The sequence below is a fragment of the Durio zibethinus genome, chromosome 6 (assembly GCF_047325235.1).
Source record: "Durio zibethinus cultivar Kanyao isolate XHJ-2024 chromosome 6, ASM4732523v1, whole genome shotgun sequence".
NCBI classification, from domain to species: domain Eukaryota; kingdom Viridiplantae; phylum Streptophyta; class Magnoliopsida; order Malvales; family Malvaceae; genus Durio; species Durio zibethinus.
The window spans coordinates 33,866,138-33,880,536 of NC_143167.1; the positions used below are offsets into that span (position 1 = coordinate 33,866,138).

General features: G+C 32.8%; 3 protein-coding genes across 5 annotated transcripts; 2 read left to right on the plus strand and 1 right to left on the minus strand.

Annotated features, from left to right (window-relative positions):
• Window positions 1–563: 563 nt before the first annotated feature.
• On the plus strand, window positions 564–1,599 carry LOC111286033 (uncharacterized). Its single transcript, XM_022875796.2, has 2 exons — window positions 564–1,145; window positions 1,313–1,599. Exons 1-2 carry the CDS (start codon window positions 649–651, stop codon window positions 1,383–1,385), a joined length of 570 nt encoding a protein of 189 aa, XP_022731531.1. The 5' UTR covers window positions 564–648; the 3' UTR covers window positions 1,386–1,599.
• Window positions 1,600–2,883: 1,284 nt separating this feature from the next.
• On the minus strand, window positions 2,884–4,391 carry LOC111285540 (pathogen-associated molecular patterns-induced protein A70-like). Its single transcript, XM_022875032.2, has one exon. The coding sequence runs from the start codon at window positions 4,254–4,256 to the stop codon at window positions 3,408–3,410; it is 849 nt and encodes a 282-aa protein (XP_022730767.1). The 5' UTR covers window positions 4,257–4,391; the 3' UTR covers window positions 2,884–3,407.
• A 5,202-nt stretch (window positions 4,392–9,593) lies between these two features.
• Window positions 9,594–11,951, plus strand: LOC111286628 (zinc finger CCCH domain-containing protein 64-like). 3 transcript variants are annotated; one of them, XM_089763175.1, is made up of 6 exons: window positions 9,594–9,754; window positions 9,839–10,094; window positions 10,408–10,555; window positions 10,715–10,832; window positions 11,049–11,422; window positions 11,506–11,951. In XM_089763175.1, the coding sequence occupies exons 2-6, from the start codon at window positions 10,028–10,030 to the stop codon at window positions 11,507–11,509; spliced, it is 711 nt and encodes a 236-aa protein (XP_089619301.1). In that variant the 5' UTR covers window positions 9,594–9,754; window positions 9,839–10,027; the 3' UTR covers window positions 11,510–11,951. The 3 variants fall into 3 exon arrangements, with proteins under 3 accessions (XP_089619301.1, XP_022732430.1, XP_022732429.1); XM_022876695.2 differs by having other exon boundaries at window positions 11,581–11,951; XM_022876694.2 differs by having other exon boundaries at window positions 11,049–11,926.
• Window positions 11,952–14,399: the final 2,448 nt, after the last annotated feature.

Consider the following 14,399-nt stretch of genomic DNA (forward strand, 5'->3'; position numbering starts at 1 on the left):
CTGGATAAAGTATCATCTAGGCCCAAATAATTAAAATAATAGGTGTCATGGGTCGGGCCAAGTCGAGCACAGTTGAACTTCAAAAGATTTGTTCGTAGCTTGATCCATCCATCAAAATATTATTATTTAGAATATTACTATTAAAAATATTTTTATATTAATATTTTAAAATTAAAATTAAATAAAAAATAAATTTCCATTAAAAAAGTAACATTTAGGATAAGAACAAATTTGAAAATTTTTATCCAAAACTCAACTCAAATGAGATTAGGTCCTAAATAGATATAAATTGTCACATATCTAATTTTGAAAAAGCCAAGACTTAATTAATAATTTTTTTGTTTTTTTTTCTTTTAATACAGCAATATTTGAGATTCAAAAACTCATTATTAGCTTTTACACCAACTATAAATTAAAATTAATTAAAATTAAAATTAATAAGATATCGGTTATAAATTCTCTTTAAAGGAGGAATGAAACTAGGTAACTGACATTAGATAGGTAATCTAATTTCATTAGAACTCAAATATCCATAATCTACTTTTCTGATTCTTCTATATATACTAAATGCTTAATCAAAATTTCACTCTATAGAAACACTTGAACCTTCGTCTTCAAATTAATCAGACGATTATTCTAAGTGCAAATATGAATGGAGGGGGTGGTGGGGCAGATCTCCATGCTTGTTCTATTTGCGAGCACCGAAGGAAAAGGTGTGACAATAGATGCGAATTGCCACACTACTATGATATGGGCAACAGAGTAAGAATCATGGATTCGGACGAGCCTCATCAAAGACAAGCAGATGCAGAGTCGATACTGATTGAGGGTAATGCCAGATTGAATCATTCCGTGCTTGGTCGTATAGGCGTTATTCGAAGCCGCCGGTCTCTCGTAGGATTTTATGAATCCGAGCTTCAGGCTGTGAACCAACAGCTGGCTTTTTTCAAGAGAAAGCAACAGCAAAAACAGCAGTTGGATAACTCCATAGCAAGCTCGTCTTCAACAGTTTCGCCGCCATCGGAGTCTGTGAATGATCAAGGAGGCGGGCTGAATTTGGAAGACGATGCAAACCTCAAGTTCTTTGATACTCATCCATCTGATCAAATCATGGATCTGAAACAAAACGGGAATGAAATCACAAGGTTTTTCATTGCATCGACAACTGCTTAGTTTAATGGCATTAATTCTCATGTCATACAAAACTCTGCAATGATCATAAGCTTATTGTATATCTATATAAATGAAGTATGATTAACTGATCAGAATAATAAAGTTTCAAAATTTAACACATTTTGTATATTTCGTGCAGTGCTTCATCTGACACCAAAGGAAAGCAGCCTGGCGAGCCTGATGAAGAAACAAAGAACGATGGAACCTGCTGATCTCTCTTGGAAGAGATTAAAGATTTAAGGATATATCAATAGGAAAGATATCATGGTGATATTTTTATGGTTATGTTTATTCAAGAAAACAAGAATATATAATCTTCTTAGCCCCACCTGATCAACAAACTAGGGCATTCAGGTGAATCTTTGTGCTTTACTTAAATCTGTGTCGAGTAGCAATTATATTTGTTGCAGTATTTCCTTTCCCTTATTTGTTTTTGTCCTCGTTGGTGTCCTTAACACTACTAAAGCAGTTATTCTGAAACCCAGATTGGTTTAATTGGACCGTTTGGAGAATCGTTTCCTAAAAATCTTAAAATGAAGTCTTTTTAAGTTTGAGCCCGGGTCTGAACAAGGGACCTTTAGGGCTCTAGTGTGCTAGACTAACCCAAGCCAACTAGAAGTCTACAACAACAAGACAAAACCTTCACTGGGCCTAAGCCTCCCACTACTACTATCAATACAAAAATACTAGTTCTTTACCCTTTTCAAGAATTCCACCACTCCCGCCCCCTTCTTTTCCCACCCAAAAGTAACACAAAGCAGATTCTTGCATGTTATGGATCGCATTTTGAGAGTGACTTCGCTTTTTTGCATATTAAAAAAGGCTTTAGATTTGTCTTTATAATAATAATAATAATAATAATATTGCTGCTTCAAAAGCGAATATTTCCAGCAGCGCCGTACTGATTCTACGTTATACTACTACTTTTATCAAAAAAGAAACTTTCCCTTAAACAATATTAAAGGTAAGATAATTAAATGGTTAGAAGTGATACGCTCTTTTTGTTGGTTCTTCTATAAAAATTTAATTATAATTATAATAAAAATAATTAAGTAATAAAACGTGATTATTGACTTCATCGTCAACGCTTAGGAAAAGTATCAGAAAATTTTCTAACGAGGTATGGTCATAGTTTCATCATTGCAAAGTTTACAATGAAGAAAACAGGTGCGACCAGCAACGCCATGGTTCAATGATTTTGTTCCTACACTGTCCTGTCCTGGTTCGGATTTTTGAGCCAACAATTTTAACTATAGTTCGGGCTTATCTCCTTCACCGCCCAGCTGAGAATTAAATCCTGATATATGCCAGGGGAAAAGAGCGTGGCCGTGGAAGGTGGAAAAATGATTCTGTTTCGTTTGCTGATTAAGCAATTAATTGTACGTAGTCAAGAATATATGATTATATTCTTGACGCCAGGGTCCATTCAAGGAAAAAAAGGTATCAAACTAATCAAAATCTCCCGACGACTGCCTACCGAGGAGAGATCTGCATTCAAAAGTTGTGTGCAGAACTATGCTGATCATCGGGTTTTGTCGTTAGCAGATTGGCACGATATCATTGTCTATAACCATGTTGATGATGTCAAATTTATAATATTTTAAGCTTTGGTTACCTTGGATACGAGGCAAATGCTAACAACTAATCACAGATGATATATATTTTTTATTTTTTACACGTAATGCTGCGATTTATTGGAAGTACGAGGGCTTTTAAATAATTTTCTTTTTTTTCAAAAGAGAACAACGCCTATTACATTACAGAAAAGGGAAAGGCTTTTAAATAATATATAAACATTGAACATTGAACCATGCCTCTCCCATGATAAAAAGTACTTAGTATTACTACTATTTAAAGCGTTAAACTAATTACCAATGCAACTACTAATTGAAGTTGAAACTGTAACTAAGGCACCTTAAATGACAGAAAAACCGACTGTTGTCGACCAACTTTATAAGCAGCCAAGGGGCAATTCTGGTCATTTGGATTTCATGCTTATTGCCCACCGCTCAGCTAGCTCTTCTTCTCCTTTTAGTTGCCATTCACCGGTCGGAGTAAACCGGATCACAAACAAAGCGTTAAAGCTTACTAAATCACGAAAACACACCTTGTACATTATGAAAATCAGATCCTCACTCGAACTAAACAGAGGGAACAAGTTACAGTAAAGCCACATGAAATCCCATGTCTATTTTCGAAAACTTACTAAGAACAAAAGAAAAAAAAAACTTACATTACTTGCCCTTAAACATATCCCTGTAACGCAATAGAGAATCCAACCTCTGCAACTTAAGTTGTTGCTTGAACTTGTTGATGAAATCATCAGCTTTTGCATCGACACCTTCATCTCCAAACGATACCGTTTTCTCGATCCTTGTAGTCGCACGTCGTCTTCTTTCCACTTCTTCTTCCTCCTCTTCTGCCTTGAGTCTCGAATTCTCACTCGCTGATTTCTTAATCTTCTCTGGTAATTTGCTTTGTTTTACCTTAGACTCTGATTTGATTCTCCTTACTTGACCATGAACTGGACTCATATCCCAGTCCGAATCGGATTCTTGATCAGTTTCAGGGGGTTCCTTTTGTTGGTTTGATTTAACGGAGTCCGATCTGTAAAAAGAGGTGAAATCTATCGACTTGACTCGCTCTAAGAGAGACGGTGCTCGGGTGAGGGGTTGTTGGTCAGTGTTGTCGTGTTCCGTTGGCTGAATATAGTCCGTGTCTGGGATTTGAGGAGAATATTTGTGGAGGGAGAAGTTGATGGACTTGACTCGTTCGAGAATTGACGGGGCTCGCTCGAGCGGATGGGTAGCTAAGTCGTCTGCAGGTTGGAGATGATGGTCGAAGTCTTGGTTTGAAAGAGTGAAATTGTAGGTTGAAAAGTTGATGGACCTGACACGGTCTAGGAGCGACGGAGGTCGCTGGAGTGGCGGGGCTGAGTTATAATAGCCGTCGTGTCCAAATTGCTGGTGATGTGGCGTTTTGGGAGGAGAGAGACGAGAGATAAGGAAGATGGTGCCGATCATGATATTGAGGAAGAGGAAAAGAGTGGTTGGCGTCAACCAGCTCGCTATTAAAGCCAACATATCAGAAAAGATCAGCAAGGAAATCTATCAGCCGGGAGGACAAATTAAGGAAGTGAAGAACTGGAGTTGTGTGAGACTCGATTGTCTTGGTTTCGCGGATATTGAGAATACGAGTAGGAACCTCGAAGTGGAAGCATATAACGTCGCTGTGAACTTTTTAGGGCATAAAAATTAGTTGTTTTTTACCAACGTATGGACAAGGCACACGTGGTTCTTTTCAGTTTCTCAAATTCCTTCTCCAGGAAAGAGAAATGGAAAAGTCTTCTTTTTACATTTTTTTACTGGGTACAGAAACGGAATTTGCACTTCCAGGAAAGTGAAGTTCACGGCTCCACCTCCACGCCTCTTCATATGTTTATATGAATCATAATCAAACCATTTACTACTATGCATACCAAGAAATTAGTAGAGGTACGTTGGAGTCTGACAGAACCATAGTGTAGCCATTCTGTCCAAACTGGATTCTGAGCACAACATTGATTGCAGGCAAAGTTGGTATGAGGAGTCAAGTATTTTCCCAATCTCAGCTAGCTACGAAAGAAAGTCACTCACTGTTTGATTTTCTTGTCATTAACACTGCTCATTTGATAACAAAATAATTTAATAATTAAATTACAAAATAACTTATGTATAACATGGCATGCACATAAAAATCAATGATTCTTACAGACATTTGCATCATTTTGTATGTTTTATGGCAGTGGCTATATATATTGAACAGTTCTTTAACAAACCTGTTCTTGGATTTTTCTCAAAGTACCTTAATGTTCTGGAAATAACAATTAATTACTTATGGTTGAAACTTAAATTGGATCTCAGAAACCATTTTCGACCTTCCGTGGATTTGCCTGTAACTTAGGATCCACAACAAAGAACTTGTGTCAGGTCAAGTGTTTCGAGGGGAATAAGCAAGATGAATGTTACGTTAAATGCTCTAAAAACAAATAAGATGTTTTAATTTCATATTGAATTATAAAAATTTTGGTGTTATATATTTTGATAAGTTAATTTTAAAAAATAATAATAATAATTACGTGTCAAAATAAGTTTTGAACTGTTTGATTCATATTAAATTTTTGAAAGGGATAAATAAAATTATCAATATTCATAACGAATATATCATAAAATTAAATTAAAAAAATCAAGTACTTAAAAAAATAAATATCATGTCAAATACTTTTAAAAATAAAATAAAATATTTTAATCTCGTATCAAATATAAAAAAAAATTACTATATTATAAAAATGTTAACGTTACTTATCTTAATAAGTTAATTTTGACGAAAGAAGATAAGGATCACGTGTTCCTGCACAAAACTTTAGGGGCGTAGAGATGGGTTTCGCATTGCAATCAACCGTGATAATAATTGAATAATAAAATTAACTTACAGACTGTTTTAAGGTACGTTTTGCAGGTGTATTTTCTTGTCATACTTATTGTTCGATCATGGATGACTGCATGTTATTGCTACGATACATTCTAAAACGTGAGGGTGCAGCACAACTTCAAGGAGATTAACTCTTGTACAGACGATAAGCAATAACCGAGGTCTCTTTTGTTTTTTCAGGAGCCGTTGGAATTGTTGTCTACTTTATTACTTTCTGATACCACGAGAACTAAGAATATAAATAATATATTAATGTTTTATTGAGTTTAATTTGAATAAAATTTAAATTTAAATTAATTATTATTAAATTAAATTTAAATTTAAATAATTTGATTTATCAATAGAATAAATTTTAAAAATTTTTATATTTTATTTGAATAATTTGTAAGTTTAATTAAAATTTTGTATTTAAATATATTTTAATTATTTTAATTAATAAAATATTTATAATTCGAACATAAATAATAAAATTTTTATCGAATATAAAAATTAGGTTTATTTTTATATATTAATTAAATGAGTTTGAGTAATTTAATCTTTATCTTAAAATAAACTATAATTAAAATAATCAAATTCAATTAAATTCAAATTAAATTTCAAATAAAAATTTTTAAATTAAACTTAATTTAAATTTAATATTGTATCAATTTAAACTCGATTTATTATGTTTTTAACAGAACCATGCTTTCAGTACTCTTTATTTTAATGCACCTCTATTTGAAAAGAAAAGAATCTTGAATTGGATCTGACAATGTTTCTAGATATATAATTGCACCCCAGGCTTTTGATAGAATTAACAACTCAACTCGTTTTGACAGATTTTGACTCAATCAAATTTTATATGATTGATTTTTTTCAAAATCAAATTTCGAATTGGATAAAGTCAAGTAATGTTAAAAAAAAATTAAGATCAGATTGAATTTAAATTTTAAGTAAATTCAATCTGACTCAGTATGATATAAAATTTTTAAAATTTATTTATTTGATTTTTATTTATATATAATTATATAATTATATTTAAAAATAATATTTTATATTTTTTAAAAAATATCCTTTTAATTTCAAATTGAATTGAATCTAAATATAAAAAAAATTTAAATTAAATTCAATTTTATAAATATAAAATCAAATCAAATTTGAAATAAATAAAAATCTATTTCACTCGAAACCGTTGTTACCCGTGGCTTTGGACAGAGTAATGGCCAGTCATAAAGGAGAGTCCTGCATTTGACGGGGACTTGGTCTAGCCCTGGTATCTCTTTAATGGCAATTATTGATCATTACCCTCTATTAAAACATATCTCATCAGCGCACCGTGATTAAATTGGGTACTTTTTTTTTTTTTAATCTTGTCATTATTGCGTGTCGATTTAACCGCTAGCATAGAACTAGATTATCTTATAATAAAATATTCTTTATATGGTAGGTAACAGCTAATTACTTTCGTCTTTTTTTTTATCACATTTTAAAAGATGGTTTACATATAATTTTTTTTTATCTTTAAACTATTACCTTTTTTTTTATATATATAAAAAGGTGATAATTAAGGTATTCTTTATTATTCCTAACATTATACTTTATTAATTTAGAGTTGTAATTTATGATTTAAGAGTTTTAAACGTGACACATTGACAATTACCAATTAGCCACTATTAATTTTATACTACTCCATCATATATCAAATAAATAAAATATTCATATTTGATATATTATTAATTTATAATATTATATATTATAAATGAATCATGTAATAATATTTTATAAAAAATTAATTTTAAATTAAATTTTTATAAATTCTTATTGACTTATTGTGTGATTTTATTAATAGTCCATAATATTTATAATTTAAAAATATATTAAATATAAATTTAATAAATAGTGCTTAACTGTTGACTACAAATTAGAATGTGAGATGCAAGCTAAAAGCTTGAAGTAAACACTAAGGTCCTGTTTAGAATTAATCGAAGACGTGGTGAGGTGTGATTGGATTGTTTTTTTTGGTTCAATTGCACCGTAAGACATATTTAGATAACATAACCTATGACTGTGAGGCGGTTCAAGCTCTATTTGGATGAATAGATAAAATTATTAACGGTAAGATTAAAGATATTAATAAAAATTATTATAATTATGATTAAAATTTTATTATAATTATAATTAAAAAAAATTTGTTAATTTAATTTCATTAAAATTAATATTTAAAATTAACTAATAATATAACAAACTTAATTGCACCACACAAAAAATACAATAAAATCCAAACGGAGATTCATCTCCTATCGCAGTGGAGTCCCAATTTTCCATTGGAGGAAATGAGGTCCAGTGAACCACTGGTCTCCTAATTTGATCCTCCTACCCCCATTAAAATTTTTGTTATCTCTATTATATTTTAAAATTTTTATTTTGAATTATTTTTTAATATATTGAATATTAAATAAGAAATAAAAAATTTATTAATTTAATTTTTAAATTCATGCTTTTAATGATTATTTTTGTTTGATATAAAATAATTTTATTAATGTTTAATTATTTGTAAAATTTATTATATATATACTTTTTAATTTTATATATTTAATGATTATTTTTATTATATTATATTTTATCATTATTGTTACATTTAAATTTAAATTTATAATTTACCATTAAATCCTAATTTTCTCGTTTAATATTTAACTTATTGTTATAATAATTAATTTCATAATTATAATTACTTTTAATTTCACTTAATCAATCGCAAACTTCTTAGCGTATATCCAAAATAACCCTAATACAAAAAAACAGATCAGCTTAGGATTTGTTAAGTTCGTTGCTAATTCTATATATGCCATTGATCACATTCAAACCCACCCGCCGCCGCCGGCACCGTCCACCGGAAAGGCTGAACACAAAGAATTTAATTACCGGCAAACATTTATCGAATGCAAATTGTGGACTGCGACGGGGAAGTTGGGAATTCGACCTGGCACTTTTTCATTATAATAGTAATTCAAAATTCAAAGAGCTAAGGCTACAAATTCAAAAAGCAGAAACGACAAATTTAAAATACTGTAGCAGTCAAAAAAGATGTCGAAAGACCTGACTACACATCATAGTAGCTCTGAGTAAATTTGAGGGTTCACACTCGGCGTGAATCACGCTTGTCTTCGCCGAGCCACGTGCGTTCCCATTTCAACAGTGTGAAATTATTAATTTATTTTGTAAAGATTAAGTAATCTAAGGATCTGACTGCATAAGAAGACTTTTTAGTTCCGTTCTGTTTAATTAAGGAAAAAATTAAGGGTTGAAAACCTAAGTATAGAATTTTCTGTTGACAAGTATTAAATTTGAATTATAAAATTTTTTGATATTTTATTGAAAATTAAATGTTAAATATAAATGTGTTATTTGATAATTATAAAACATTAAATTTTAAAAATTTATCATTTTATAATTATATTTTTATTTTTATTGCAAATAATAAAATAAAATTTTTAAGAAATAATAATTTAAATTTTTTTATAAAATTTATTGAATATTTTCTACATTAAATAATAAGTAGATACTTATTTAATACTTTAATTATAAAATTTTATTAAATAGATTTTAAAATACATTATCAAACATATTAAGAAAATTAAATTATTAAAAATTTTCAACATATTATCAGACAATACCAATACCTTAGTTTTTAGGTATCGTAGGACTGAATTATAGCCGCAAAAACTATATATATTTTTCTTTGTCCTATGAAAAGAAAAAAAAATATAAAATACGGGTTACCTGGCTGGACAGGATAAGATTGAAGAACAAAGATGCGGGAAAGAAGACAAAAATAACTAAAACTTTGGGTCTAAAATAAAAACTGAGGCTAGGCCCATATGTGCCCGTCCTCATATACATGGGCCAGAAGGCACGGACCATTTGAGCCGGTCCTCAAAAGCCCAAGCTCGACTAATCCACGCTCCTCTGGCCTCTCTCCTCCGGCTTTAGCCTTCGCTTCATAACGCCAATCTTGGCATTACCGCTTTTCACCCTGAACGGTTTCTCTCTCTCTCTGATTGCTCCTCCACGAATTCTACCATGCGGTGACGTTTTAGGCCGTCTCAACCAGCTCTTCAAGGGAGTCAACTCAGTAATGTTCTCTCATTTCCTTTACATTTTTTAATTTCTCCATATTTCTGCTAGGTTTTAATTCTTTTTCCGGTGAACAAATCAGCGGGTCCTTTCGATGCTCTTTTTGCGTGGGCCAGTTCTTCCCCGACGAACGGGACCGGCTTGATGAATTAATGGACTATGTAGAAGGCCGGGCCCAAATTCCTCTCCCAACTTCATCGGCGATTATGGCATCGGTGCGGCGAGGGTTTTATCGGCCATTTCGAAAAACTCCGCCGATCAAGGTTTCAAAATGGACGGTTTCAATGTGTGCGACCATTTGTTTTGGTTAAAAGGCAGCGGCAAGTTCACTATCCATGGTATGTTTTTATTAACTTCTATGAAGTATTTTCTGTTTGGTTACTGAGAAAGTAGACAAAATTAGGATAGAAAGTCAATGTGAAAGTTTTCTGCCATATCTGATTTATTATGCTCATATTTAGGTTTGTCTGTTGCTTACTTATCTGGTAGGCAGTTGTCTAATGCTCTACAGTTTGGAACATATAGTCAAGATGACATTGATGCGTTGCGAGCATTTGCAGAGGAATCTGGAATAGTTGACTTGTTTATAAGATATTCTTTGCTTTGCTAGGCATGGAAAATTTTCACTTATTAATTTTTATTCATTTGGAGGTTGTTCTTTTGAGTTCCTTAGTTTTAATAATGAATGGCCAAGTGGTGTCACAAATAGAGCCACTGCATCAGATATTCCTGCAGGAATCTTGGATTCTTCTGGCAGTGATTCCACTGTATCCCAATTAGTCGCAGAGATCAAACCACGGTACATGATGTTTGAACAATTTTGCTTTACTTAAGACTATGGCATCTTAAATGCGAGAATACAGAATTTACAACCCAATTGGAATTTTGTTTCTTTATTGCATTTGCAGTTACTTAAAAGTTGTTCCGTTTCTTTTGCTGATGGTTGTTCTCCCTTTAGTTATCACATTGCAGGCAATAAGGGTGCATTTTATGCTCGTGAACCTTATGCTAATGTTGATGCCGTGCATGTAACTCGGTTCTTGGGTCTTGCTTCTGTTGGGAATAAAGAGAAACAGGTCTGACTGTCTTGTGTCAACTCATTCTTTTTCTCCTCAGTATGTACTGAAAAATTCATTGTATTCAGCTGAGACTTTTAGTTATAAAGCTCTATTAATGAAGCTTTAACTGCATTGACATGATATCAGCATCTACATAGAGGAGCAATTAAATTGCTAGTACATTTCGACTGGATCTCCTAAAATAAGATTGTTGTTTCTTGTTTACTGGAATAGTGCCTGGTACAATTTCCTGTGCTCTGCTTAGCTCTGTCCTCCTTTTTGAGAGTTCATGCATCCCTGCAAGGAACACACCAGAGAAAAGAGAAAAAAAGGAAAGAAGATTCAACAGCATTATATTTTTTGTCTGGAAGAATTTCTGCATCTACTCCACAGAAAGTTCTTCATGCACTTTCTCCAACTTTGTCATCTGCCATGTCAGCAGCTGAGATTAGTGTAAAGCCACCAAATGCTACCATATCACCATATACATTAGCAGACCAAGTGGATCGTCCTAAAGAAGCCACAAAGAGAGCTAGTGATAATGTTCTTGATTCACAATACTGGAGATATGATGTGTCACAAAAGCATGGGATGGTGATGGTAATAAGGTGTGTTTTGGTTAAATGCAGCTAATGATCAGCATACTTTTTTTTTGTTATAAAGAATGACCAACATACTTTAATCTCTATAGCTAACGTTTAAGAGATGGATTTGTCACAATGACAAAAAGAATGATTGGTGTGAAATCCTATGCGGGTTCTGGCAGGCCTACTGAACATGGCGGATAGGGCTGATTGGAGGAATTTTACACTTGACAAAGAAAAGGAAACAAATCTGGCAAAAATTTTCAAAAAATGGTTCGAAGTATTTGATCCGAGTCAATAATTTTAGAAAAGGATACTATGTTCCAGCAACAAAGTGCTTATATCAATGAACAGGAGCTCCAATCAATAGCGTTCTCATAACAAAGTGTGTCCGATAATGTTCTTAATCAGTTTGGAAAGAGGATGAACCCCTAGGGGCCTTTGGTTAAGGGCATCTTACTCCGACTACATGGGCATCTAGTTGCCAAAGGGTCATCTTTGATTCTGGGAATCCAAAATTTTTGACCATATCCAAATTGCCCTTTAAATGCAAGGTGAAATTTTATCAAAACTATTTTCCATTATCCTTCTATCTGTATAATATGTTTTAAAACTGGTGAAATCCTTTAATCTACAGGCTGTCCATCCTTTAATCAAGAGCTGGGACAGCCTTCACAGTCATAACAACCCTACTACTTTACCTTTGCAAAAGGACCGATAGTCCGTCAGTCTTTACTGTTAATATTTCTAGTTCTCGTTTTCCTTTTAAATATAGAGTTGTGATGTCTTATGTTATAGTATTTGTACACTTTTCCTTTTCGAGCAAGGTGAAAAAAAGGGGAAATTTTTCTATACAAACATCTTGCATTGAAGTTCTCTGTCGATCTTGACCTCGCCTTGTATTTTGTATTTTTCCATAAATGGGCGGCGGAAGACTTGAATCAGGGTATTCTGCACCAAACCGTCGTAGATTGGTTAGGTGTGCGTCAATGCCTGGGCCTTAACATTAAGACCAGGGTCTATTGATATTAAAGTCAAATCATCAAAACGAATGGGTCTTTGGTCATGAAAGTTTCCTTGCTGGTTAGGTTAGGTAAAAGGGATCCAAAACCAATTTGGTGGAATATCACTCAAAGGTCGGCTCTTTTTTCAGCCTTAAAAATGCCAAATCAAATCCATAGAATATATGCAAAATAATAATAATAAAAACAAATCAGACTGCTAAAATATGCAGGTTACGGTATATCTCCACATGGTTTTGCTAAAAAGTAGTTGAAGCCCTTGTGGAATGGTCCTTGTTGGGCAGCAGAAAAAAAAAAAAAGAAGATGATGGTACCCTTGGCGAAAATGGAGGAGTGTGAGGTAAGAAAACTGTCATAACTCTCCGAACCTGAGGGGGGAGGGGAGGAGGGGGTACTGCGTTCTGCTGCCTGGTATTAGTGATGCAGAATGTGGGGGCTATGCTATTACAAAGTAATAATACAATTGAGACAAACATATGGTGCTATCTGTGCTTGATTTCAATCGGTCCGCTAGAAATCTAGCTGGGGACGGTGGTAGAAATTTCAGTTTTGAAATGATTGTTTTTTTCTTGTGGGGCTAAATTATACTAATACTAAGACAAATAAAGACGGTTTTCTTTTCTTGATTTTTCAAAGGTTCACTCAAAATCTAGCAGGGGTGGAATAGGAAATTAAAAGGAGGGAGGATTGTCTACATCCACATCTTTGCTTATTGTCTGATAAGATCAAAAAGAAATGGATGAATCTTTTGCTATGGATTTCATACGATGACTTCAGAAGTCGAATTCTCTTTAATAAAATAAAACCCAACATTATACATGTGTATAGAATACAGTTTTTTGAGATTGGATAGAACAAAAAGAATCCAGAAATTGAGGGATGTGGGCGTCCAAAGGAATAGGAAATCAGATATATTAAGCCTCGTGTTCTAGCTGTTGACAAAAAAGGAAAATGTAATTTTGAACATGTATTTGTCATTTGGTGAATCTTTTGCTGTATGATGCTGTCCTGTATGAAACCATCTTGCAAAGGCCTAAAAATAAAATTATATGCAAAAACAAAACACATACAAACATCAAACGAAAGAGCAAAAACAAATCGAATACAAACATGTTTTTCTAGTTAAAGATAACAAGAAAGAATACATTGTATAGGACAACTGTCTAACACATGGAAGACTTACTGCGTTTTTAACTTTGCACTTAATTGTTTAATGTTTATTTTGTTATTATTATTGTTTACTTTTTAAGCACCCTTTTTTAAAAGCTAAAAACTTTGGGCTCCCATCAAATATCAAACAAAAGATAAAGTGACGATGAAGACTTGCTCAATTCAATGGAGTCAGCCCTGTTGGGTCCCATTTCTAGTCACATGCAACATAGTTTTTCTTTCTTTTACCACACTCCACACCATCGTCAGCAATCGTCATTACTGCTATGCTGTGAAAAGTGGCCACCTTAGCTATGTTCCAAGCAAACCCCTCCAATATTTTTTTTCCTCGTAGAGCCTGGCTATGGTGGTGCTGGGACACTGTTTAGTTTACCCCCATTAGCCATTATATCTCGTAGTTTCTGCTCTAGGGTTTGGAAACTAGCTTGGTGGCCTCGTCTTGTCAGTCTATTATCTGTCTTTGCATAAAGAATGATTTTACTTTTTTTAAAATTTTTTTCCTTATGCTCTTTTTGGTTCTTTGGCATATCTTTACTAGCATTAGCAGGGTTTGATATCAATAAATGGGTGTGAAAACCTGCTTTTAGACTTTTAGAATCTCTTGTTTTAATTGCCACATGAACTTAGCTATGGCAATTAAAACATGTCGGTGCAGTAAAAAAAAAATGCTACTGATTTTTTAATGACTGAAAGAAAATAACATCAACTTTATGGTAATAGCATCCAAAAGGGAATAAAAAAAATGGAAATTTCCCATTCCTATTTCAAGTATGGCTAAATTTTCAAAGTTATCAACTTAAACAAGTTGA

Coding starts and splice junctions, on each gene's coding strand:
- LOC111286033 (XM_022875796.2), top strand. CDS start 649: ATGAATGGAGGGGGTGGTGGGGCAGATCTCCATGCTTGTTCTATTTGC. Junction 1,146..1,312: donor AACGGGAATGAAATCACAAG/GTTTTTCATTGC, acceptor TATTTCGTGCAG/TGCTTCATCTGACACCAAAG.
- LOC111285540 (XM_022875032.2), bottom strand. CDS start 4,256: ATGTTGGCTTTAATAGCGAGCTGGTTGACGCCAACCACTCTTTTCCTC.
- LOC111286628 (XM_022876694.2), top strand. CDS start 10,028: ATGGACGGTTTCAATGTGTGCGACCATTTGTTTTGGTTAAAAGGCAGC. Junction 10,556..10,714: donor GTCGCAGAGATCAAACCACG/GTACATGATGTT, acceptor TTCTCCCTTTAG/TTATCACATTGCAGGCAATA. Junction 10,833..11,048: donor TTGGGAATAAAGAGAAACAG/GTCTGACTGTCT, acceptor TTACTGGAATAG/TGCCTGGTACAATTTCCTGT.